This window comes from Gopherus evgoodei, chromosome 7 (genome assembly GCF_007399415.2).
Source record: "Gopherus evgoodei ecotype Sinaloan lineage chromosome 7, rGopEvg1_v1.p, whole genome shotgun sequence".
NCBI lineage: Eukaryota > Metazoa > Chordata > Testudines > Testudinidae > Gopherus > Gopherus evgoodei.
In genome coordinates, this window is record NC_044328.1 from 127,907,862 (window position 1) to 127,931,301 (window position 23,440).

General features: G+C 40.4%; 1 protein-coding gene across 9 annotated transcripts in view; it reads left to right on the forward strand.

Annotated features, from left to right (window-relative positions):
- FHIT (fragile histidine triad diadenosine triphosphatase) overlaps positions 1 to 23,440 on the forward strand; it is a 1,100,662-nt gene that overhangs the window by 430,890 nt on the left and 646,332 nt on the right. For 8 of the 9 annotated variants that reach the window (XM_030569093.1, XM_030569095.1, XM_030569086.1 and 5 more), the window contains one exon: positions 20,060 to 20,184. In XM_030569093.1, coding sequence (XP_030424953.1) covers positions 20,082 to 20,184 — 103 coding nt within the window. In that variant the 5' untranslated portion in view covers positions 20,060 to 20,081. Of the gene's footprint in view, positions 1 to 19,767; positions 19,806 to 20,059; positions 20,185 to 23,440 lie in introns of those variants that run through there. The other variant, XM_030569092.1, reaches the window with a different exon arrangement.

Genomic DNA, 23,440 nt, shown 5'->3' on the forward strand with positions numbered 1-23,440 from the left:
TCATAATCAGAACTGGTTGAACATGGAAGTTTCATCTTGTGGGAAATTCTCACATTTTGGAAAAAGTTAGTTTCTAATTGGGCTAAGAATCCAGAAACACTGAAAAAAGAATTAAACATTTCCCAATGAGAAGGGAAAAAAGAAGTGGCGGGTATTGTGTTTTTCAGGTTTTGAACGTCTAATGTTGAGATGTTTTACATGAGAATGGATTATATTTGATTGGGTTTTGGTAATAGACACAACAGCCTCTCATTTCAGTCTGAATGAAAAGTCTTAACTATTCCTAAAGGTGATTGAATATCAAGACTCTTTTAACGCCTTTTTGACCTCTTAGGAAATATAAGAAACTTATAAATATACATTTAATTCCTATTGGGGAAAGAGGAGTAGATGCAGTCCTTGGTGATTAGAGAAAGGTTGGAGACTACTGGCTGGAATCAGCTGTCACTGAATGTGCTGAAAACAGTCTGCACAGTTTCAATTCCATTAGTTGTTTCTTTCTAGTTATAATTGTAGTAAGCGTGAAAGCTGCTGATCAACACAGCAATTGGGTGATTAGTGATTACCAGTCACGAGTGGGTGAATGTATCTGATGCAACATTCCTAAAATTGAAGGAAGTGTTAGAAAATGGAGTTGGTCCGGAAAATAACAAAAAAAACAAGCACACACATTTTGGCGGGGTCAGAATTTGCTGACTTGTTGAAACATTTATCAGAGATGGTTTGATTTCAACAAGCTTCCGGTGGTACCCTCTAGTTTCCTATCAGCTTACCTATCCAGTTCCTTGGCAGACTGGGCTTCCTGGATCCATGACTCCAACGCATCCTGCCAGACATGCTACATTGGAGTTGGGGACCAAAGCGCTTCCAGGGTTGCCCAATGCGCAGAACAGCAAGCTGCCTGACACCACTTTTTGGTGTTTCAAAAATAAGTACAACGGGATTTTAGTTCCATGAAAATTTGCGTTTTTGGCTTATTTTCTCAATTTGAGATGGAAAAACTTCTGAAAGCTCAAATTCTCAGAACTGAAATTCATTTCACTGGCCAGCTTGAGTAGCAAACAAGCAATTGAACAGACTGAAGTAATGACAAAAGATCATTTTTCTAAAGTGAAATGTAAACTTTGTTAAGAATGATTAACAAGTAAGAAAAAAATCCTGTGCTTGTCTCAAAACTTACAGAGTATCTTTCTACAGATTCTGCAAGTTTTAATGTGCTATTGAATGAAACGTTGAAACAGGACACAGATGAATTTGATATCACTGCAAATGAAACACTTTTGACACCATCACTATCATCATTATCACTGAATTTACATTACTTCATTTACAATTTAAATACCTGTTCCAGCTGTTAAGGAAAAAAAATGATGTAAGCTTTGTTCAGAAGCAGTACATTGTCATTTTCAACAATCTCCCAATAAGCAGCTAACTTTTTCTTGAACACATGTGCATCAAGGCTGAGTCTAACTAATGTCTGACCCAAACTGAAGAAACCCACGTGTACATTGGCTCTAGCCAATTACTATCCTATGTTAAACCTCTCATACTTGAGCAAGGTGATACAGAAGCTAGCCAATTCCAACTACAAGCAAATTGAATCTAACATTAGAGACCCAGCACAATCTGGATATGGGCCAGGACATGGAATTGAAACTGCCTTAGTTGCATTGAGAGAAGACAGACGTCCATCATCATCCTCTTGGACTTCTCTGTACTATGAGATATTGTTGTCTCCCTGGAGAGAGATGGCAGAGGCCCAGGGTAATGAACTAAAATGATTTGAGTCTATTTGTGTTTACCTTTATTGATTTGCCTACTGTTGATTTCAAACCAGTTCTCTAATTTGTCAAGGTAATTTTGAGTTCTAATCCTATCATCCAAAGTCCTTGCAACCCCATGGTGGTGTGATCTTTAAATTTTATAAACATGCTCTCCACTGCTTTATCCAAGTCATTGATGAAAATATTGAGTAGGACCAGATCCAGGACTAACCCCTGAGATACCACAGTAGATATGTCTTGTGTTTGATAGCAAACGACTTATAACTCTTTGAGTACAGTATTTCACCAGTTTTGCACTTACCCGATGATGACTTCATCTAGATTACATTTCCGTAGGTTGCTTATGAGAATATCATGTTGGACTAAAATCAAGATAAACCATGGTCTAATGCTCTTCCCTATCCATTAGCCCAGTAACCCTGTCAAAGGAGGAAATTAGGCTGGTTTGGCGTGATTTGTTCTTGACAAATTCATGATGGTTATTCCTTATAACACTATTATCTTCTTGGTGCTTACAAATTGATTTTTAAAATAATTTGTTCCAGTATCTTTACAGGTATCAAAGTTAGGCTGATTGGTCTCTAATTCCCTGGGTCCTCTTTGCCCCCCCCCTTTTAAAGATAGGTACTATGTTTGCCCTTCCCCAGTCCTCTGGGATTTCACCTGTTCTCCATGAGTTCCCAAAAATAATTAACAGTTCAGCGATTGCTTCAGCTGGTTTGTTAAGTACCCTAGGGTGAATTTAATCAGGTCTTGCCAACTTGATTACATTTAATTTTATCTAAATATTCTTTAATCTCTTCTTTCCCTATTTTGGCTTGTGTTCTTTCCCCCTTGTTGTTAATATTAATTGTGTTGAGTATGTGATCACCATTAACCCTTTCAGTGCAGACCAAAGCAAAATAGGGTTAAACAGCTCAGCCTTCTTGATGTCGTCAGTTGTTAGCTTTCATTCCTCACTAAGTAGAGGAGCTGCTTTTGGTCATCTTTCTCTTGATCCTAATATATTTAAAGAACCTCTTCTTAGTGCCTTATGTCCCTTGCTACATGCAGTCCGTTTTGTGCCTTAACCTTTGTGACTTTGAACATGCTTGTGCTATTCTTTTGTACTCCTTGGCAGTTTATCCGTATTTATAGGATTCCTTTTTGATTTTCAGTCAAAGTGTTTCTGATTGAGAAATATTGGCATCTTACTATTCCCCCTTTCCTCAGCACTGGAATAGCTTGTTGTGCATTTAATATTGTCTCTTTCGTTTAGATTTTCTTCCCACGGGATATTACCTGGCAGGTCTCTAAGTTTCTTAAAGTCTGCTTTTTTAAGGCCATCGTCCTTGTTCTGCTGTTCTCACTCCTTCCTTTCCTTAGAATGAAATATATCATTTCTAGATTACTTTCATCCAAATTGCCTTCCACCTTCATATTCACAATTAATTCCTTCCTGTTGATCAGAATCAAGACTAAAATGGCTGCCCCCTGTTTACTTTCTCTACCTTCTGAAACAAATGTTGTCCCCCGTACAATCCTATAATTTATTAGAAATTTTGAGTGTTGCCATATTACTTTTCTAACGGATGTCTGGGTAAAGTCCCCCAATACTCCCAGGTGTTGTGTTTGGATGTTTGTTGTCTGTTCTAGAAATGCCTCATCCCTCACCTCTTCCTGATTTGGTGGTCTACAGTAGGCCACTGTTATGTTGTCATCCCTGATGTTCTCCCCTTTTATCTTTACTCAGAGAATTTCAGCTGCCTCAGAACAAGGTGATGTATAATGCAATACCTTCTCCTCTTATTTTCCTGCCTGGACTCCCTGAACAAGCTTAGACCCCTCTTAAGCAGTATTCCAGTCATGAGATCAGTCCTGTACATATGCGCAAAGATTATACTATATAATCATTACATAAATAATGTATTTGTTTACATGTACATTGATGGTGGGTTATATAATTATAAGATACAGTCAGTACTGTTTGTTTATATATGGTATCTTTAATACAGAATATCAAAATGGGGACTTACCCTCCTCTCCCAACATAAAAATGTTTATGTAGGTTTAAAAAAAAAAACGCTAATAGGGAGAAAAAATCAAAATTAGATTATTGTAGAGATAAAGAAATATCAATATATAGAAATATTGCCTATATATAGAAGAAAATCTGATAGTAAAATTTCACTACCTGATCTGTTCAGTCTATATAGCTTCAGTATTTTGTCGGCAGGAGTGCAGTAGCTGCTTTATTCTCCAGATATCTATATTATGCATTTTTATTAATGCGACAAGGTAAAAATGCTCTTGAGGACACGCAAGTATTATAGGAAATGCTAAGAACATGACAAATGCAGAGTAGTACGCACAGGGGTAACACTAACTTCTGACGATTTCAACTCATTGCACTGGAATGAGATTACATACGATAAATCTTATTTCAAAACTTCTCACCCTCTTATTTTCCTGTACATTGTTGTTTTGTTTTATTTTGTTTTATCTGGTGTTCAAGTATTGCTGTGCATTTGTTTTTATGATTTTGTCTGTGGACTCTTTGGGCCTTCCAACCGTGTCGTCATTGCCTCTGGCTGCGATTCTGTTTATAAGGTTAGACTTTACTTCATCATTACAATGTTTTATCTGTATTTTAAAGTACTTTCTTCTGAAGAAGAGAAACTGGATATATGTCTATTTCTGATGATTTTGTTCTAAAGAGTTGGTATTAGCAATGTCTATTAGTAAATTTAGTTCAGTTTTATTAAAAAACAAAAGACAAACATGACAAATTACATTATTTGTTCTAAGAACTTTTGAATAGAAGGTATCTTTCTTCTTTCAGTGCTCAGTCAACTGATTCTATACAGAGGAGTTTTGGCCCTGAATGCTCAACACTTGATTCCTCTCTTGTGTTTCTCTGGGGAGTACAGTGAGTTTCTTAGAGTAGCAATATAATTGCCATCTCTTTGATACTATGACAAACCATTAGGTAAATCAGTGCACTGGATCACACTAGTATGCTGTCCTATATGTTCCCTATATTGTGGTGTATAATAACCTACAGTGCCTTCTCAAATGTGGTGGAGCACAAAACAATTGCAGTAGAACATAAGAGTTACAAACACCTCAGGTTTCAAGATGGTTCGTAACTCTGAAATGTTTGTAACTCTGAACAAAGCCTTATGGTTCTTTCAAAAGTTTTCAACTGAACATTGACTTAATACAGCTTTGAAACTTTATGATGCAGAAGAAAAATGCTGCTTTTAACCATCTTAATTTAAATGAAACAAGCACAGAAGCAGTTTCCTTACCTTGTCAATTTTTTTTAAACTTTCCCTTTTGTCATAAACAGATAGCTAAGGGTTAATGTTCTTTTACCTGTAAAGGGTTAACACAGGGAACCAAACACCTTACCAGAGGACCAATCAGGAAACAAGACTTTTTCAAACCTGGGTGGAGGGAAGTTTTGGGTGTGAGTTCTTTGTTCTTTGTCTTGGTTCGGTGACCCTCTTGGCTCTGAGAGTGATTTTTCTATCTCCAGGCTTTCTAAGCTTCTGTTTCCAAGTTGTAAGTACAAGGATAGTAAGACAATAGGTTTATATATTTTTTTTTGTATTTACATGTGTGTAGTTCCTGGAATGTGTTAAATTGTATTCTTTTTGGATAAGGCTGTTTATTCCTTTTTTTCCTTTAAGCAATTGACCCTGTATATTGTCACCTTAATACAGAGACCATTTTATGTCCTTTTTCTTTCTTTTTATATAGAGCTTTCTTTTTAAGACCTGTTTGAGTGTTTTTCACTGGTTAAGGCTAAGAAACGAAGGGAGGGGGAAATCTCTTTGTGTTAGATTTACTAAGCCTGACTTTGCATACCCTCTGGGTGAGGGGGGAGAGAGGTTAGATCTCTCGGTACTTGTGTTTCAAGGACTTGAAGCAGGGAGGGTGGAATTCCTTTGTTTAGATTCACGGAGCTTGATTCTGTATATCTCTCCAGGAACCCAGGGAGGGAACACCTGGAGGGGAAGAGGGAGAAGGGAAGTGGGTTATTTCCCTTTGTGGTGAGACTCAAGGAATCTGGGTCTTGGGATCCCCTGGGAAGGTTTTGGGGGACCAGAGGGTATCAGGCCCTAAAATTCCTGATTGGTGGCAGCGCTATCAGATCTAAGCTGGTAATTAAGCTTAGGGGAATTCATGCTAGTACCCATAATTTGGACGCTAAGGTCCAGATTTGGGAATTATACTTGACACCTTTATTTTTTTAATAGTTTACGGTACTATATTCCATTTGCTTTTTTTTAATTTAATTTTATTTTACTTTGGTCTTTGCTGCTGCCTGAATCTGGTTCCAAATGAGATGTGTAGTTGACTGATCAGTTTGTAATTCTAGTGTTTCGTAACTCTGAGCTTCTACTGTAATGCTAAAAAACCATTTCTTTGAACTCTTTGATTGTCATGTTCACAAGGAAGTTTATGTCCCACTTTTGAAATATAATCTTAATTTTGTCAGACCTCAGGGCACAAATAGAGCCTTTAAACTGTTTTAATGACAGAAACTCCCTGGGTACAAATTCTCATCCCTTCTCTGTCCCCTTTATGACGAGAAAAACAGTTGAGCAGCATAAAGCATTCCTAAAAGCCTCATATCTGGCCAGGGGAGGATAACCTCTGGTGCAAGCACTGTGGAGGACAGCCATAAGTCTGCATCTTGAAGACTCCCTTGTAAGCCCTGAAATGTGGGGTGTGGGGTGGAGGAGAGACTGGTGGGGAGCAGGGCTTGGAAAAGAAGGGGGATTTTGGATGTGGGGCTGCAGTATGCTATACTGTTGACCCTCAGGAAGCCCTGGGAAGCTCCCATAATATAAAAGAGAGCACACCCCAATCCCCCCACCACACACACTTCTCCTGGACTGTGAAGTCTGTGCTGCTCCTCTCAGAGGTGTAGCAATGCCCCCCCCACCCCCACCCCCACCCCCCCGTGAGAGAACTACTGGTTTTTGGCCGAATGTACAAAATCCTATTACTCCCATCCTGGTCCTGAACTCTGTACAATCCTGTTGCCATAATGCTCCCTTTTGTCTCATCCTTCTTCTCTCAAACTGGGCTCTCCCTTTCACATTGGGCCCCTGACTTGTGGAAGAACTCCCTTTTTCCTGGGCACCTGTTCTTAAAATCTTCTTTTCACTTAGCATCCTGTTACTAGTTTTCCCCAGCTCTGGCCTGCCCCAGCTCCTGTGCCTTGTCCTGTGGACATTTGAATTATATTAATCCAGATTAGATTGTAAACCACTGAAGGCAAGGATCAGGTTTTACTGTGTGTTTTTACAGTGTCATAAATTGCATTCCTACAGTGCTATGTAAGAAATAAATAGGAATACTAAAACACACCGGCTTCTTTCTCTTTCTGTGTTTTCAAAGCCTTCTTTTCTCACCAAAGGGTATAGCGAAAGAGCAGTCCTTGTTCTGTCATGTTAGCGCTCTTATATTTTGTGGCCTTGAAGGGAATAAGTTTAAACTCCGCTGTTTCAGGGCACGGCACATTATTCTCTACAGCCCACTATCTCCACCTCACCCAAGTAGAATGTTCCTTATACCTTTGTATTCAGAGCAATGCCACAATCTTCTGTTCTTCCGCTAGCATGTAATGTAGCCCTAGGGAGTCACCCTAGAAATGGATTTTCACAGTATAATTTCAGCCAGTCACTGCAAACTGTAGCAATACCTGAAATTCTCCTCTTTTTGCTCTTCATTTTTCTGCTTTTAAAAAAGCCATGATTAATATTAATCTTTTTATTTCCTTGATAAAAATATTTTCCTTGATTTCAGTCTTGGTAATACATTATTCAGTGTTCTTTCTTAACAACCTTCGGTTGTTCCATTACTCACTATCGTTATTACAACACCGAAGGCCTCAATCATCAGTATTTGACTTGCACAGGCAAAGCTTAATACCTAACTAATTTTGCCATTCATCAGGACAGATGTGTTGGATGATTGGCTCTAACCAGAACATTTAAAATACAGTAGATTAACATCTAGGAGAGGTTTGGGAACACCATTATTTTTATTATTTAAAAATTATTATTTTATTATTATTACCATTATTTTATTATTAATTAGGTAGTTAATGTAGCTTGTACATATTTTGCTCTGTTCATCACAAGGAGTGTAGTGATCAGGTGAATATGTTGATTTTACATGGGATGAGTTTTGGAATAAAATGGCCTTTCCTAGTCCTGATGCTTTTATTTCTGATTTTGAAAAGTTACTTCTTTTGGTGCCAATTCCACCAGGAAGAGGTGACCTCATCTCAGTCTACATCTACTAATGTAAGAAAAGACAAATCTAAAAATGCAGGTTCAGATGGTTGTAAAACTAAATCAACACTTTTGAGCACTGGTGTCTTGAAATGGGATGCTATTTAAAAGATATTGTCTGGAACATTAACTGGTGCTCAGTCAGTGCTAGTGTATTCTAGTGTGAAATGGACATAAAATAATTCCACTATAATGCATGATTGGAATTTTGTTTTACACTGGTCACATTTGTTTGTTCTACAAAAGCAGAGTGGAAGACAAGATAGTATATGTGGCCAGTGTTTGAAGTGAATAATGTTTGCATCTTATGCATTATTTGAAAACTGATGATTCTTACGGAAAGATTGTGGGCCTTGCCTTGTAACCAGATCCACGCAGGCAGACATCATGTATGCAAAGCCCTAAGGCTAGCTTAATGCTTCAGCTTGTAGTTATCATGGTCAAGCATTGTATAAGTTATTTTCTGAATAAGAACATGTCGAGCAAGTTGAAGTTCCTGGAGCATTTTTAACATATGCGTGTCTCAGGCTTTTTTTGCAGGTGGGGGGAAGGTTTTTCATTCATGAGTTTATTGGGCTGTCCAGTTCTCTAGTCTCCTCAACCTTTAATCATCTTTTCTTCTTGGTAGTGTGTAACTTCATGTTCATTAATGGGATCATAAAAACTAAAGAAAGTGGTCCATTCTGCATTCAGAAATGCTTCATAAAGTAATTGATTTGGAAGTCTTACTTACTTACAGTTCACATTAATTCAAAAGTGTTTCTGCCCCACATAACCCTATATGTCCTGCACTGCTCCAGGAGTCCCGTGTTGTTGGCATTTAAAATGTCAGTGCTTGCTGACGAGTCTGTCAATGCTATATTCACCCTGCATTTATGGCCTACTAGACTCCTTTACCATACCTCGTGGGCAGCACAGACAAGTCTGAGTACAATTGGCTTGCTTAGCTAGTCAAATTGAGATTTTTCATGCATAGACCTACATAATGGAGGTGCAGAGGTCACCACTAAAAGGCAAGTATTATTCAATAGGTACTTAACTCACTGTGGCATCTGAACTACAACATTATTCCCTATACTGTGAATAGGCGATACCTTTGGTGTCTCAGGTACCGTGGTACAAGAGTTGTTTGTAAGTTTGGACTTTTACTGGTGACCATTGTAATCCTGTGTGATAGTGATGGGGACATGGGCCCAAGCTACTGGGCTAAGTTGCATGGGTTGGTTTTGGTACAACTGCTTTTGGATTACTAGGGCACCACAGGACTTTAGGCAGAGGGCCTGAAGTCCTTTTAGGGTAATAAAAGGCACAAGACAACCTTTTCTTTTTAAGTGGGCAGAGCTTTGGTTTGTTAGATGGGAGAGTCTTTAACTATGGACTGTAACAGGGAGGCTTGCCCTTGGGCTGTAGAGCCTGGGGCTAAGCCAGCCCTGATTACAGGATGAGCCCCACCTGAGAGGAATTGGGAGATTCCCAGTACAAAAGACAGCAGGGAGCTGCCAACAGAGGTGTGACTGAAAGAGTAGCTGAGACTGCCAGAGGTAGGAATCCTGGCAGTAAACTGGGGAGATGCTCAGGAAACAGGAGCCTGAGAATCAGTATAAAGTTTGAAGAAGCAGCTGCAGGGAGCAACAATGACTCCTACACAGCCATTGAACTGTGACCCAGCTTTGAGGAAGAGAAAGGACTGGAACCTCCCCCTCCCCCACTAAGGGGAGAGAGACACCGAACTAGTTTGGGTCCTGGAGGGCTAGTGTATCCCTGAAGACTCACTAATTTGGACCCAGGTGGGGAATATTTTAACTTTCCTTTGGACTATGGGGAGTTAAGGGAGTCATGTGAAGGAGAAAAGAGGAGTGGGGAACTGCAGAGATACCCCTAGCCATGAGGCACTAAGCAGCCACAGTGCTACAGGGACCTTGTTCTGAGGTAGGAAAAAATGAAGGGAAGCAATTAGACCTTGCCCCATTGTGTGAGCAGAGCCAGAGGGTGTTGCTATGTATGGAACACTTTTTTTTCTCCCTAGTGTGTTTACAGATGCTTTAATCAGAAATAAGAAAATAGTTCCTTCTGATAGGAGCAAGGCCAAACATTGGGGTGTGCTCAGGTTAAACAGCTGTATGCTGAATTGTATAGACTTCATTCTTATAATAGATCCGTAGAAAAAGAAGAGAAACAGATGCTAAAACATCATGGAGTGGCAGAGAAAAGCAGGAGTCTGCACATTATGCATTATTACTCGGAAATGGTGGAGAATGCAGAGTTATTTTGAGTAGAAATGTCACTTTCCACATAATCAAACCCTTTTGGGGGGAGCTCCAAAAACACATTTGAAGGAAACAGTTTTGCAGGATAAAAGGCAAAACTGTGCAATGTAGAAAAGTCATGAAAAAAAATCTGAATCTGAATTTATCCATAAAAAAGTTTGTGGAACACTTATTTTCTTTCCTTAGATACAGTGTGTCACACCAATTGTCTACATTTTTGAAGGTCTTAGGAAACAAGTTTATATTTGCCACTGTAAAGCTGCAGGGCGGGGTGGTGGTGGTGGGTAGTTTGGTTTTTAAGTGAAGGTGCTGAGAAAAATGTTCATTGTTTGTTTATCCTTATTTTTCCACTTAAAATGCGTTGTACATTTTTATAATTAAAATTAGTAGGGGTTGCCTGAATTTCCTAAGTAGCAAGCAGGTGGATATTTTAGTACTCTAAAATGACAAATTTGTGACCAATTTAAGAATTCTCTCATGAAAGAATAATTGTTTCTGCAGTATATAACCATGTTAGCCCTGAGAGATTATAGAATTAGTCTTAATTATTTTGCACATATGTGCTTAGTGGTCTGTTTTACAACATTTTATGTTATATCTTTATAATATTACTTGTACTTACCTATAGTGTTGTCAGAGTAATGCCTCATGAGGACTTGAGAATATTTAGGATTGTGAAGTGAAGCTGAACATGTTTTTAAGATCTCAAGGGGCAGCCCTCTGACAACACTTTAGGTAAGCAGAAGTAACCTTACAAAAATGACACACCTCTGCTCTTTGCTTTTTTAGATTATCATTTTTAAAAAGCTCTTACCTGCTTCCCCATTGCCAAAAACGAGTGGCATGGGATGTCAGTGGCTAAGGAATCACAGAGATCTCAGCAATGATGACTCAGGCTGATCATCCTTATGAGGTTGACTGCTAGACTCAGTTTACAGTGTGAGGGTTTTTTAACACAAGCTTCTATCAGATCTGCATAGACATTAAAGATGCTCTGGTGCTTTTTGTTCAAAGCATCTCCTCCCTGTAATGTCAGGCAAATGCTCTAGGACCTAGCTGTGCTTCCATTAAAAACAAACAAACAAACACACACACACAAAGCCTGGATGGATGGATTTTGCTCTTGGCTTCAGTGGAAGCAGGATCCACATTGCTGTTGCTCTTCCAACCCAGACAAGTATTTTGGGATCAATCATGGCCCCTTTAAGAAGAATCTAGAACCAGTCTGTCCCCAACTTCCTTCTGAAGGCTTACTTAGGGATAATGGATTGTCCCAGGTGTCTACTTAAAGCTGAATGGGTAAAGGAGCACCTGGACCCAATAAAAGGGCAACCTTAGCTTAGTTAGGGAAGGCATGCCCGAGGACACAGGAAGCTCCTGAGAAGAGGTGCTGCTGAGAGAGCTGATCAGGAGAGCTCACTGGAGCAAGGGCCCTGTGCTGCTGGGGATAGGGAACCCTCTGGAGAGCCCACCAGAGCAGGGAACCAAGGGGTTCTCCTAGGGATAGGATGTTCCTGAAGAGAGAGCTGCAGAAAGCTGGCATCCAGGAAGGCCTGGTCTCCAGAAATGGATTTTGCAAACAGTGGGAGGATGTCCAGCCTGCCGAGGACTATGTGCCACCCCAGGGAAAAGCTGCACTTGACTGATCTCCATGGACCCCTGGCTCTGGAGAAGGATTCTACCCAGGTAGTGGCAAGAGACCGGTTCCGGGGGCAGAGACCCAAGTTAGGAGAGTCTTTCTGGTAAAGGGCCTGGACAGAGGCAACCAGTAGACTCAGATGGGAACAGATAATATAGGAGTTACTGTCTCCCAGCTAAGATGCTGGGGTAAAGGTTGCTTATGCTGTGTGTTAGCCTTTTCTGTTAATAAATGAGCCCCTCCAAGGAGGGGCAATGAGCACTCCTTAGTACTTAAAGGTCTACTTGGGCTTGTCTATCTTGGGTGAGGGAAAACCGAAGCAGGACTCACCTGCAATGCCATGCCTGACCATTAGGGAGCGGGCCAGGACAGCCTGCATTATAACAAGATCTCACAGAACAACATTTTCTATAGAAATGTAAGGGGTAAATCCTGGCTCCTTTAAAGTCAATGGGGCCAGGAATTCTTCCAAGATACGGTATCATTGTTAGTACAGGACACCTTACTCATTCAAACATAGTATTTAAATGATCAGTCAATCTCACATTGTGATTGGTGAACTTCCTTTACTGTTCTATAATAGGTACAAAAATAATTCACAAATATCCAGTTCATCCCATTTATACTTAACTAGCTTATTGGACATCTTAAATTGTTTTCTTTTTTCTGAAAAAGCATTTGACCTCAAGCATGTGTTTTGTACAAACAGTTCTAAGGACTTTCTTTCTAAACAAACAAAGAATTAAAAAAAAAAAAAAAGGGAACAAGGTCTAATTTCAGACAACTCCTCAAATAATTTTGTGAGTAGGGAAAATAAAATCCTATAAGGAGATGATAATGGCAATTCCAAGAGTTTGCTTTTTGGAAAGATTACCGAATCACAACATATATTTTAAATTTGATCATAGATGCCTATGGCAACATTTTTTATAGTGCAGTTTGGTACATCTGCAATCGGTGGGCTGTATGTAAAACCCAAACTAAAGGTTTTTCAGTTAAAAAAAAATTTTTTTTTTGCGGGTTTGAGACCTCTTGTTGCTGTAAAATTGGTGCACTGGCTAAGCTTGCCCTTATTAACCTGGCTATATTCTATGCCCTCCACCTCCCCCACCTTCAAATACAGAAACAGAAACTGAAGGGGACTTAATTAGCAAGATGAAATCAGCATTGTAATTGGTATGTGTGTCTCAAGTGCAGTATGAAGGAGAGTAAATCTACTTGTCATTAGAACAGTCGGAAGAGTAACCCTGTTAAATTGGGCCACAATGTTTTCTTATTAAGAATGGCTTTTTTGCTACATCTATCTTTATCATGCTATTTTCTTCCCTAGTGCTAGAGGAGTACTATTTATAAAGAAGAAACATCTTGCACCTAATTAAGTTTGTTACTTTTGTAACTGGCAGTGACCTCATTACATGACAACTTGAAAATCTCCAAGAGGTTCACACTAGACCTGTCTGTCAGCTATCTGCATGCATCCCCATGTACTGGATAAATTTCTTCTGGTTTACAACTCCTTCAAGCACTTAGCAGGTAGAATTCAGATGAGTGAAAACCTACCATTTTGGCAGCAGTTACCTGCTTCAGTGCACTCTGGATTATTCTAGCCGTGTGGCATTGTTATTGAGCAGTCACGACATTTTAAATTCCGTCCATGCCACATTTCCTTAATGTACTTTTTTAGCTTTACAGTAGGTTATGAGCACAGAAGACTATGCATTGCACTAACCTACTGAAAAACATAGCAAAAACCTACCGAAAAACTCAACCCTTTCTCCCAGGAGACTTTAAAAAAGACAGCTTAAATGAAGCATAAGGGTGACTACAGAGCATTCTTTGTTTAAAAAAAGTTCTAATAATCCCTTGTCCTCCCCATCACTTACTTACACAAGAGACAGGAGCAAGACAGATCCACTAGTACACAGAGAAAAAAATACAATCTATACATTTGGTAAAAATCCATGTTAAAGTTGTTGTGTCAGAAGGAGTCCAGATAGAAATGAATTTATAATAATGATATTATGAAACTGAACGTAATATACCTGAAGCGTGAAGCCAGAAGACTTCAAGGTGTTCTGGACAGTGAACCTAACTGTGATATTTCAGCTGAGGGCCAAATGTTTTATTTGTACACCTGAGATGTACTTTATCAGAGCTCACAACGAGGCAGCGGAAGGACTATTGCTTTATTATAATCAGGTAGTAGTCAGTCTTCCGGAACTGGCAAATGACATAACAAATAACATGAAGTGGTGGTGTCTCAAGAATCAGGACATCTCAGGATGGCAATATCTTAAGTACGTGAGAGTGTGCATGGCACAATTATCTTTAACTAATCCCGAATCTAGTTCTTTAAAACCCACACCACTGAAAAATGTTTCCTGGGGCGGGGCGATAGAAGGGGAGGGCATGGCACAGGCTGCACAAATCGTTGCACAAATTGCTTTCTAGTACCGTAGTTTAAATAAGCAAAGAAAAGAAGCCTTGTAAGTTTATGCCAGATGCTAGAAGGAAATGGAGGATCCAGCCTCTTTCGGTGGCGACACTGTATCTGTTTATTTCAGTCTCTGTATTGAGTTTGTTAAGCGGGGATCTGCTCAGTACAGATGAACGTTCTCTTGTAAAGTTGCCCTAAAGGACAGTGAGCTTCCATTCAGTATGATCACTGCATAGAAACTGAGCCTTCACAACACACACTTCACATTTAATACCAACACACAGACTGGGTGCATATTGTGGCAAGTGGTTTAAGGAGCTCCCTTCCTGCACACACACACCCTTCCCATGCCCCATGCAGTGGTGCTGGGATCTCAGGTGCTGCTTACTCTTGCTGACCCAGTGGACATGTGCTGCCTGCAGCAAGACAGAGGTGGCTGTGGCCAGGGCCCACCCTCCAACAGCAAGGGGAGCTGCCCATGCACAGAAGCAGGAGGAGGGGAAGCATCCTGCACCCCTCTTAGCTGCTGTGCTAGTGCGTACTGTGCGGCAGCCCCTGGAAGAAATTCTAGCTGAGTAAAGACAGAATTCCTTCTCAGGACACTGTCTGCCATCCAGCTGTTCCATGCTCCTACTGGGCACCAAGGGTTCCCATCCGGCAAGGTGCTGCACACCCTCAGTTCCTGTTGCAATCAGCACCTTGCAGGCTCAAAAGGGACAATCTAGTCCAGAATTTAATCAAGATGGACTTCAAAAGCACCAGACAGCGTCCTACCTATGCTGTTATGAACTGCTAAGTCCATCTGATTCGCTGTGTTTAGATCTTTAGAAAGCATTGTGCCACAGCTTTCTTGTAACATTTTGACTGGCTAGACACTGTTCAGCTTTCCTCCCCTTTCAGTATTTAACCTTGCCTGTCCCATATCCAGCTCCTGCAGTGATGTTTTAATTTGTGCAGAACTTCTCCATCTTTGGAGATGCCAGTGCACAGAATTGATGTAAACTGTGTGAATCATGAAGTCCTTAAAAACAAGGTCAACCTTGGCTCTTAATATTCGTTTCCTTTTGCAACTTGAAGAATTTCACAGCGTACGCTCTGGAGTGGGATTTGATTATTTTTCACAGTGAGTCTCAAAGCCACCATTAGACAGGCAAGGTCCACAAACACTAAGGCCTGTAGTAATTCAGCGAGATAGTTAGAATAAAAAAGCACCAGGTCATCAGTTTCTAGCTTCCCTGGAGTTTCTGTTATATGAGCGGGGGATCCGGGCTTTATTTCCAGGGTCATGCACCTTACACTTTATTATCTCTGACTATGGCAGCAAACATAGCCTCCTGTTCTCCTGGTGCGTTGTCTGAATCCCAGGCTCTCTGCTTCTTTAATTCTATTGTAGAGGCTTCCGCTTGTTTTTTAAATCAACAGCAGTAAGTGGATCTTGCAGCTAGTTCAGGGTTTTGACATTCTGGTTTAGTTACTGCTGTTTTGATTCCGTGCTGCTACCGAGATGTGGGTATTGCAGAACACAACCTGCCACCTTCACCTTCTGTGCCACAGGGCTTTTCGAATGAGTCCTTTGACAGACACAAGGACATCCTATTTCCTCTGTCCCTCCTTTTCCCTCACTTATTTGTTCACTCACCTCATATTTCATGTCTTTGAGATTGTATGCTCATCAGGGCTAGGGGCTGGTATTTACTCTGCAACTTCTGGCACAGCGGGGCTCCAAGCTGATTGAGGCCACTCTGCTTCTGAAATATAAATGATAGATAAAAAGAAAAGTGCTTTTGCAGGGTTGGGGGTGGGGAGGCATTTGTTTTGTCCTTGGCTGCTCTTGCAAGGCCATGTTAGAAGATGCCTGGATTTAAAGACTGATTTAAAAGAAATGTAAGGTCATGTGGCATGCCTGGAGAGTGACGGAGGGCACTCATGGGCTTACCCCTACACTTGGAGCCAGCTCTCGCAGGCAAACTCATGCTAGTTGTCATCAAGCTAGCAGGCTAAGAAGAGTGGTTTAGACATGGTAGCATGGGCTAGCCATGCCGAGTGGATACCCACAGGTCTGGGCAGCTTTGTCCTCATGGTAGCTAGCCTGTACCACCGCTCCTGATGCCTATGCTACTGCAGCTACACCACTGTTTTTAGCTAGCGTGAGTACGACTGTGCAATCTGGGAATCGCACCCCCAGCTACGTGTGCAGATGTAACCATAGCATAAGGGCAGCATGGTAGGGACAAGACAAGAGAAAGGGGAGGGTACACTCTAGCCTGGAAGGAGCATAAACAATGGGACGGGGAGTGGAAGGAAATGAGCGCAGAGATTCGTGCAAGGGATGCAGTTGTTCAGAGCTTTGAGCATGATGGTCAGAGATGTTCGAACTTGCTGAGATGGCAAGAGGAAGTGAACGCAGGTTGGGGAGTCAAAGGCTGGAGTGATGTGCTCAGAATGACAGGAGAGGGGAATGGCATTGAGCGACACTATCTCGCAGAGGCAGGAGTGAGTGAAAGGACCTGCAGGAGTCCAAGGAAGCAGTACTCAACTCTACTTGTGCTGTTAGTTGTCATCTGCTTTGTAATGTGCACGCAAGGAAACTTTGCATCTTTACCATTTACAAATAGCAATAGTTTGATAAATTGGTATTTGCTGCTTAAGGCTACGGATGGTTTTCCTCCTTTCTGGCAACACAGGCCTATGTTTAAATCTATGTAACCCAATCTCTGTGGTATGATACGTATTTCTAAGAACAGCCCATTTCTCTGACCTTATAGAGGATCGCAGTTCACCTGCCTTCCTTCCCCCACGCAGTAGATTCCACCATGCTGCCTGAATCGCATCAGAGCCTGTATGAAAAAGGTGAACAAGTGTTGACATTATAAACTTTTAGGGGATAAAATTGTATGCACTTTGAATTAATAAGGATGAAATCTCATGAATGTGGTTATAGCCTTGGTGCACTTTTATTTGTACCAGACCTGGTACACTTTGCTTAACACTTTTTTTTTTAACCCAACATTTTTAAACAATAGAAAGTGTTAAAATTAAGGGTTTTGATTTTTCAGAAGTGCTGAGCACCCACAATTCTCAAGGGGGTGGGGGGAGGAACAGAGCATATTTAGTACCTTGTAGTAGATATTTATCTGTTAGAGTATTAGCCTAAATTTTCACCTACTGTTGTGTGCCAGGAAAAGATAGAATCTGTGTGCACAGATTGGTTAGCTAGATGTTAGACTGCCAAACTTCTCTGAACTGTTGTTTGTGAAATGGTAGGTACAAATTTACAGGGTGGGTTAAGGAAAACAAATCTAAATAAGACCGTAAATTAAAGCAGGTCATAGCTCTCATGAATTCATTCTGTCTTATTGTTATGTTGGTCTGTCTAAGACAACTGATGAGAAATCCATGATTCCGCAACAGAAAACAGTAGTGGCAGAGTGTCTGTGGGGTAGTCTATTCACCTTTCTGACATTTGCTAAGTTAAGCAATATGGACCAGATCGTCAGCTGGTGTAAAGGCATAGCTTCACTGAAGTCAATTGAGAGATCTGGCCCTATTTAAAAGAGAAGCCTGTTTCTTCTGTAAAAGCAGCAAAGAATCCTGTGGCACCTTATAGACTAACAGACGTTTTGGAGCATGAGCTTTCGTGGGTGAATACCCACTGTTTCTTCTGGACACTGCTTCCAGCTGTCAGTAATCTGGAAGTGGAGAAAGCACTTTTGGTGGTACATACTGGTGCCAGGTGCAAGGGAATGTGTGGTGCATTTGATTCTTTAGCTAGTGAAAACTTAGGTAACAGTTCCATCACCAGATAGCAGTTTTGCTTATTCCATACCTATCTTTGGCAGGTTCTGCCTCTTTTTGTGAGAAATCTTTCTTCCAATATATAAAGCAGACTCTCTCTGGTTGTAGTACCTAGAAGTAAGAGTGTGTGTGTGTTTGTGTGTTAATAAGCATGATAAACACTCACAATAAAAATACAAATAACAATTGCTGCTGGCAGCTAGGGAAGAAGAGGCGTGTTTTACTGGGTGAAGGCCATAACAATACTTATGTTCCCTGACATTAGCCCAGCAACAACAACAAAGGCATTCCCATCTGTTCAGCAAAGCTTCTATAGCTAAACAGAGCCTTAATGTGTTATCTGGCCAAGTTTTGGTTTTAATATGAATGCAAGAAGAGACAAATCTAGGCCATTGAATTTGACACACAGCTACTGGAAAGGGGCACCAGATGTTAAAGCTTGAAGTTTGAGGATCCTGTAGCCCTCTTTCCTGCCTTCTATATTCCATGGGCTATAGATTTGAGAAAAGGACTAAACCAATTGTTACAGAGACCTACCAGGATACTCTCTAGTGTATCTGGATGTGTATTACCTGAAAATATAATCAGTGGTTCTGTTAATATTTCCTACATGAAATTGCTACGGTTATTGCTCTGATGTCATATTATAGTGCTTGGGATTTATTTTAAATATTGTGTCACAAGATATGGCTCACATAATGTATTCCTTGCCCAAGCCCTTTATTACTTCATGTTTTACCCCATAGCTACTCTATTAACTCTGATTGGATAAAATACCTAGAAATCCCACCCAAACTTGGAGTCCATAGATGGAAGCCTCCCAGGGCTGTGTGAGTTAGTCTGCATCACCTGGGGTATAAGTTCTAATCAGCACCAGCATGTCACACATTAACTGACCTGTGTGGGCCCTGCTAGTGTGCACTAAAAGTTCTCTAGTGCACATTAATATATTCCCATTTCAAACAGTACTATGCTATGTGCACTAGGGATCTTTTAGTTCACATGATCCAGTTCATGCTTGCAACATTTCTACACAGTAGAATTTACAACCCAGCTGGTGCGGACTTAGGTACTATGTAAACAAGCCCTAAGAAGAAACGCTGATGACAGATTAGAGTAAATGGAAATGAGTGTTTGTTAGTTCTACTGGCTCAATACTAACACCAATCCTGCAAAATCTTGCAGATTCCTCTCACATTTTTTCTTTAGATTTTCTTTCCATCTGCCATCAGAGGTTGGACTAAGTGTAAATAGTTATTTTTTTCATTACTTCATTCTGGCTATATTTGTTCTACTGAGTAACTTCTGCTTTTTCTGATCTGGAATATATTATTACTCTGTTCTATTAATCATTGTATGTTTTAACATGAATTGTGATTCAGGGTTCAGCGAGATACTGTTTATGCTTTCCCAAGCTTATTCTGTACAAATAAATGAACCCTATGAAAAATGGAGAGAAATATTGTCAACACTCAGTCCTGTCTTCTGTAGCTGTGCTGAGATCATGCTACACAACTGGTTAAAAATGGAAATTAACAATAATAATCAGTAAATTTGGAACATCAAACAGCCGTTTCCAGACAGAGAATAGTATGTTTATGGAAATCTTGATAAGATAGAGAACACAAAAGTCCTTTGGTAACCAAATAGATGCCAGATGGGGCCGGGGGGACAGGGATGGGGGAAAGTGCTTGAAGTGCAAGGAGCCTTGGTGAGCCAAATGAGCTTCACTCATTTCCCACCCGACCCCCCCCCACTGCTCCCAAATTGTTACGATCTTATTCATATGATCACTCTGCATATTATGTGGATGCCCCCATCAACTCCATTATTGTTTCTGATAGATCCTGAATATTGGGATTGGTCATGTCGTTCCGATTTGGACAACACCTCATCAAGCCCTCGTTTGTGTTTCTGAAGACTGAACTGTCCTTCGCGCTTGTAAACAGGAAGCCAGTGGTCCCTGGGCGTATCCTTTTCATAAAAGCTTCTGAAGTGAACACTCATGGGCTGTAGATACTCAGGAGAAGGAGAACTCCGCTCACTCTGAAGAGAAGGTAAGATGTTACTCATATTTATTCTGAAACCAGTCAGTGGGATGTAATATGCTTGATCAGTGATGCAGAACTTCTGAAAATGGTTGCTTAGCAACTGTGACCTTAGAGGTGAATTTTCTACTGACCTTTTCACCACTGAAGATGTATAAATAAACAGGTGCTTCTAAAAGGATTTTTAAGTCTATGAGGTACTTCTGTTTAAATTTCATATTATGCTGAAAAAAACAGGCTATTTCCTTGTTAATGCTGCCACATATTTTTAGATGTAGGTAAATGCTTTTCAGAGATGTAAGTAAATGCTTTTCAGAGCAATTTCAATGTGTTTTCTTCGAGTTAAATGTACCGTATTTGTCAAATGGTGGTAAAAGTTGTTCAGGTGACTATTTTAAAGACAGGTCACTTTAAAGCAAAATTTACTTGCTTCTGTGACTCTGTGTAGAAATGGACTAAGCAAACCACCTGGTTAATCAGATACATTTCCTGAGAAAAAATTAGACCCATCGTTGAAAACAAGACCCATCTATCTATTCAAATACATAGTAGGAATTGTGGTGGTGTATCACAGACTCTGGAAGTTCCCTTGAACCTCCTCCTGCTAAGTGCCTCTAATCTGGGGCCCCCATAGGACGCAGTTGGCCATCTGTGGCTGGCCCTGTGTTTGTGTGTAACTCCCACTAATTTCAGTGGAAGTCCAGGGTAGGATTTTCAAAAGTGTTCAGTGTGGGTCTGGTCTTCTCCCATGAATTCAATAGTCAAAGCCGTATGGGGGAAGAGTTAGGCAGTGCTTTGCATTTTTTAAAATCCCATCTAAGTGTAAATATTGGATGGAGTATAGACACACAAATCAACTTTTTGAATTGTCAGAAGTATTCCAGTCCTGTCTAGGGGGTTTGATGGCATGCTTACAATCACTGATTTTCATCAAAAGCTTTCTGTCCCTCCTGGCTGTGGTATTACTTCTTACTAAGCATAAGATACAAGATCCCCTGTGCACAGCTCCCTTTCAACTAACCTTCCTAATATGACTTTTTTGAGAGCCAGGTATTTATTACAGAATTGAGATGTTTGGTTAAGATTTTATGCCAAAAATATTACGAAGTTAGGTCAGTTTAACTACATCTCTCAGGGCTGTGAAAAATGTCATGCCCAATGAGTCGACCTAAGCCCTGATGTAGAGACGGAGAGGTGGATTTATTACAGTGACAGAAGAACATCTTCCATCACAGTAATAACTGTCTACACTACAGCAGTGCAGCTGCAGCATTTCTAGTGTAGACATACCCTTAGAAGAGTTTATAAAAACTTCACGTCCCTAACTGACCAGTGTATAAGCTATTTTTAAAGTATTGAATGAGAAGTTGAGTTTTTGAAACAATCTGTTCTATTTGGTTCCGGGGAGGTGGGCAGGCACAAGCCCGCCCATGGATCCACAGAGCCCAAAAACACAGAGCCCCAAAATGGGGGACAATGGAAAAAATAACCAGGTTGGGTGTGAAGGTCTAAGGGCCAAAAATATGGAACCCACAGGGGACACTGAGCAGAGAACCCCGGACAGCACCCACTGCTGCTTGAAGGTGTAAATGGAGCCAGCTGATGTTGCCCAGAGGAACTCTGCCCAGATATGTGAATGGAGGGAGGATTGGAAATAGGCCCCACAGTCACAGAGGCCCTCTCAGCCAACATCCTCTCCCTGGTGTTCTAGATGGCCACCTCAGCCATCGCTAGGAGGAAGTTGAACAGGAGGTCCTGTGACTTTGTAGGGCCACAGATAGGGTGTGCATATATATAAGGAGGTGGAGGGAGAAGTGCAGCCAAAAACGTAAAAGGTGGTCCAGGAGGAACCAGAAAAGGGGCTGTAATGATCTGTTGTTAGGCCTATTGCACTCTACGTACCCTGTATCTGATTCATTAATTAATCCTATTTTCAGTCTTATTTTCAAAGCAATCAAATGAAAATATTATCGATACAATCACTCTTGGAGACTTGGATCTTGCAAGTACCTAGACAATACAATACTGTATGGAATATCCAGGTCTGATTGTAATTAAAATTTATAGCTACTATATGTGGAAGTTTTAAAACAATTAATGACTTTGTCAATTAGTACATTGAATGGGTAAATTTGATTGTTAAATATAAAAAGGTGCTTCAGATGGAAATGTTTGTTTTTAAAGTTTTGTAGGGAGCAAGGAGTAAAGGTTTAAGGAGCCTATAAAACTTAATTATTACAAGCTTCTTTCCTTCTTCAATAATTAAAGGTCTATAAACTTTAGCTTTATAGTTACTGCGCTCGTTTGATAAATACATTTACGTGCACAGGTTTAGTTTTGTTGTCCCATAATGAGTTTTGCAGCACATTTGATACTGGCACATTGTTTTAATAGCTCATATGGTGTAATGTATAATGTGGTCTTTGTTTTCCGTTGAACAAATGTTCGGATAATAAAAACAAAAACCCAGTCCTTTCTCTCTCTCATTATAATAAGAACAAAATGGAAAAGATCATGGTGCTAAGGAGAGAATACAGTATGTAAAATAGAGCAATTTGCAGTTGTATGCCTTTAAAATGCCTGTATAATGCAGCATCCGTTTAAAGACCTGGCAGTAACAAGTGTATTTCCTGTGCTTTATTGCAATAATTTGATCTGCTTTGTCTTTGGCACACTTAGACATTCCTTTTCATTTTTGTTTTTTCAGTAGAAAATAAAATATTAATGCTTATGAATTAGCGAGACAAAGGAAATCAGTATGAAAGCCAGCTCACGCCAGGTGGTGGCTTTAATTAACTTGTAAGGCTGAAATTCCATCTTTAAAAGGAATGTAGGGTGGGAGTCTTGAATCTGCTGTAATCGTTCTCAAAGTACAGTTATAGTCTGAAAAGTGCTTCTGTAAAAATGGCATCATGGAGCTCAATGGTTTTGTCTCGGTGGCTCTATAGTGCATTTGTTCAGTTTCCAACTGAAAATGCTGCTTTTTCCTAATTTCCAGCCCTGCAAAGTCAACCTGTTCTTTCTGGCTCCCACACCACCAGTAATAAGGCCTCTGGAACTGGAATTTAGTTAACAACTCAGTTGATGAAGTGTGAGCCAGACTGTAACTCAGTTCAAGCACCCAGAAATGTGCTGCCTCAGCAGGGCTAACACGAACAAAGGGGTGTGTGTGTATTT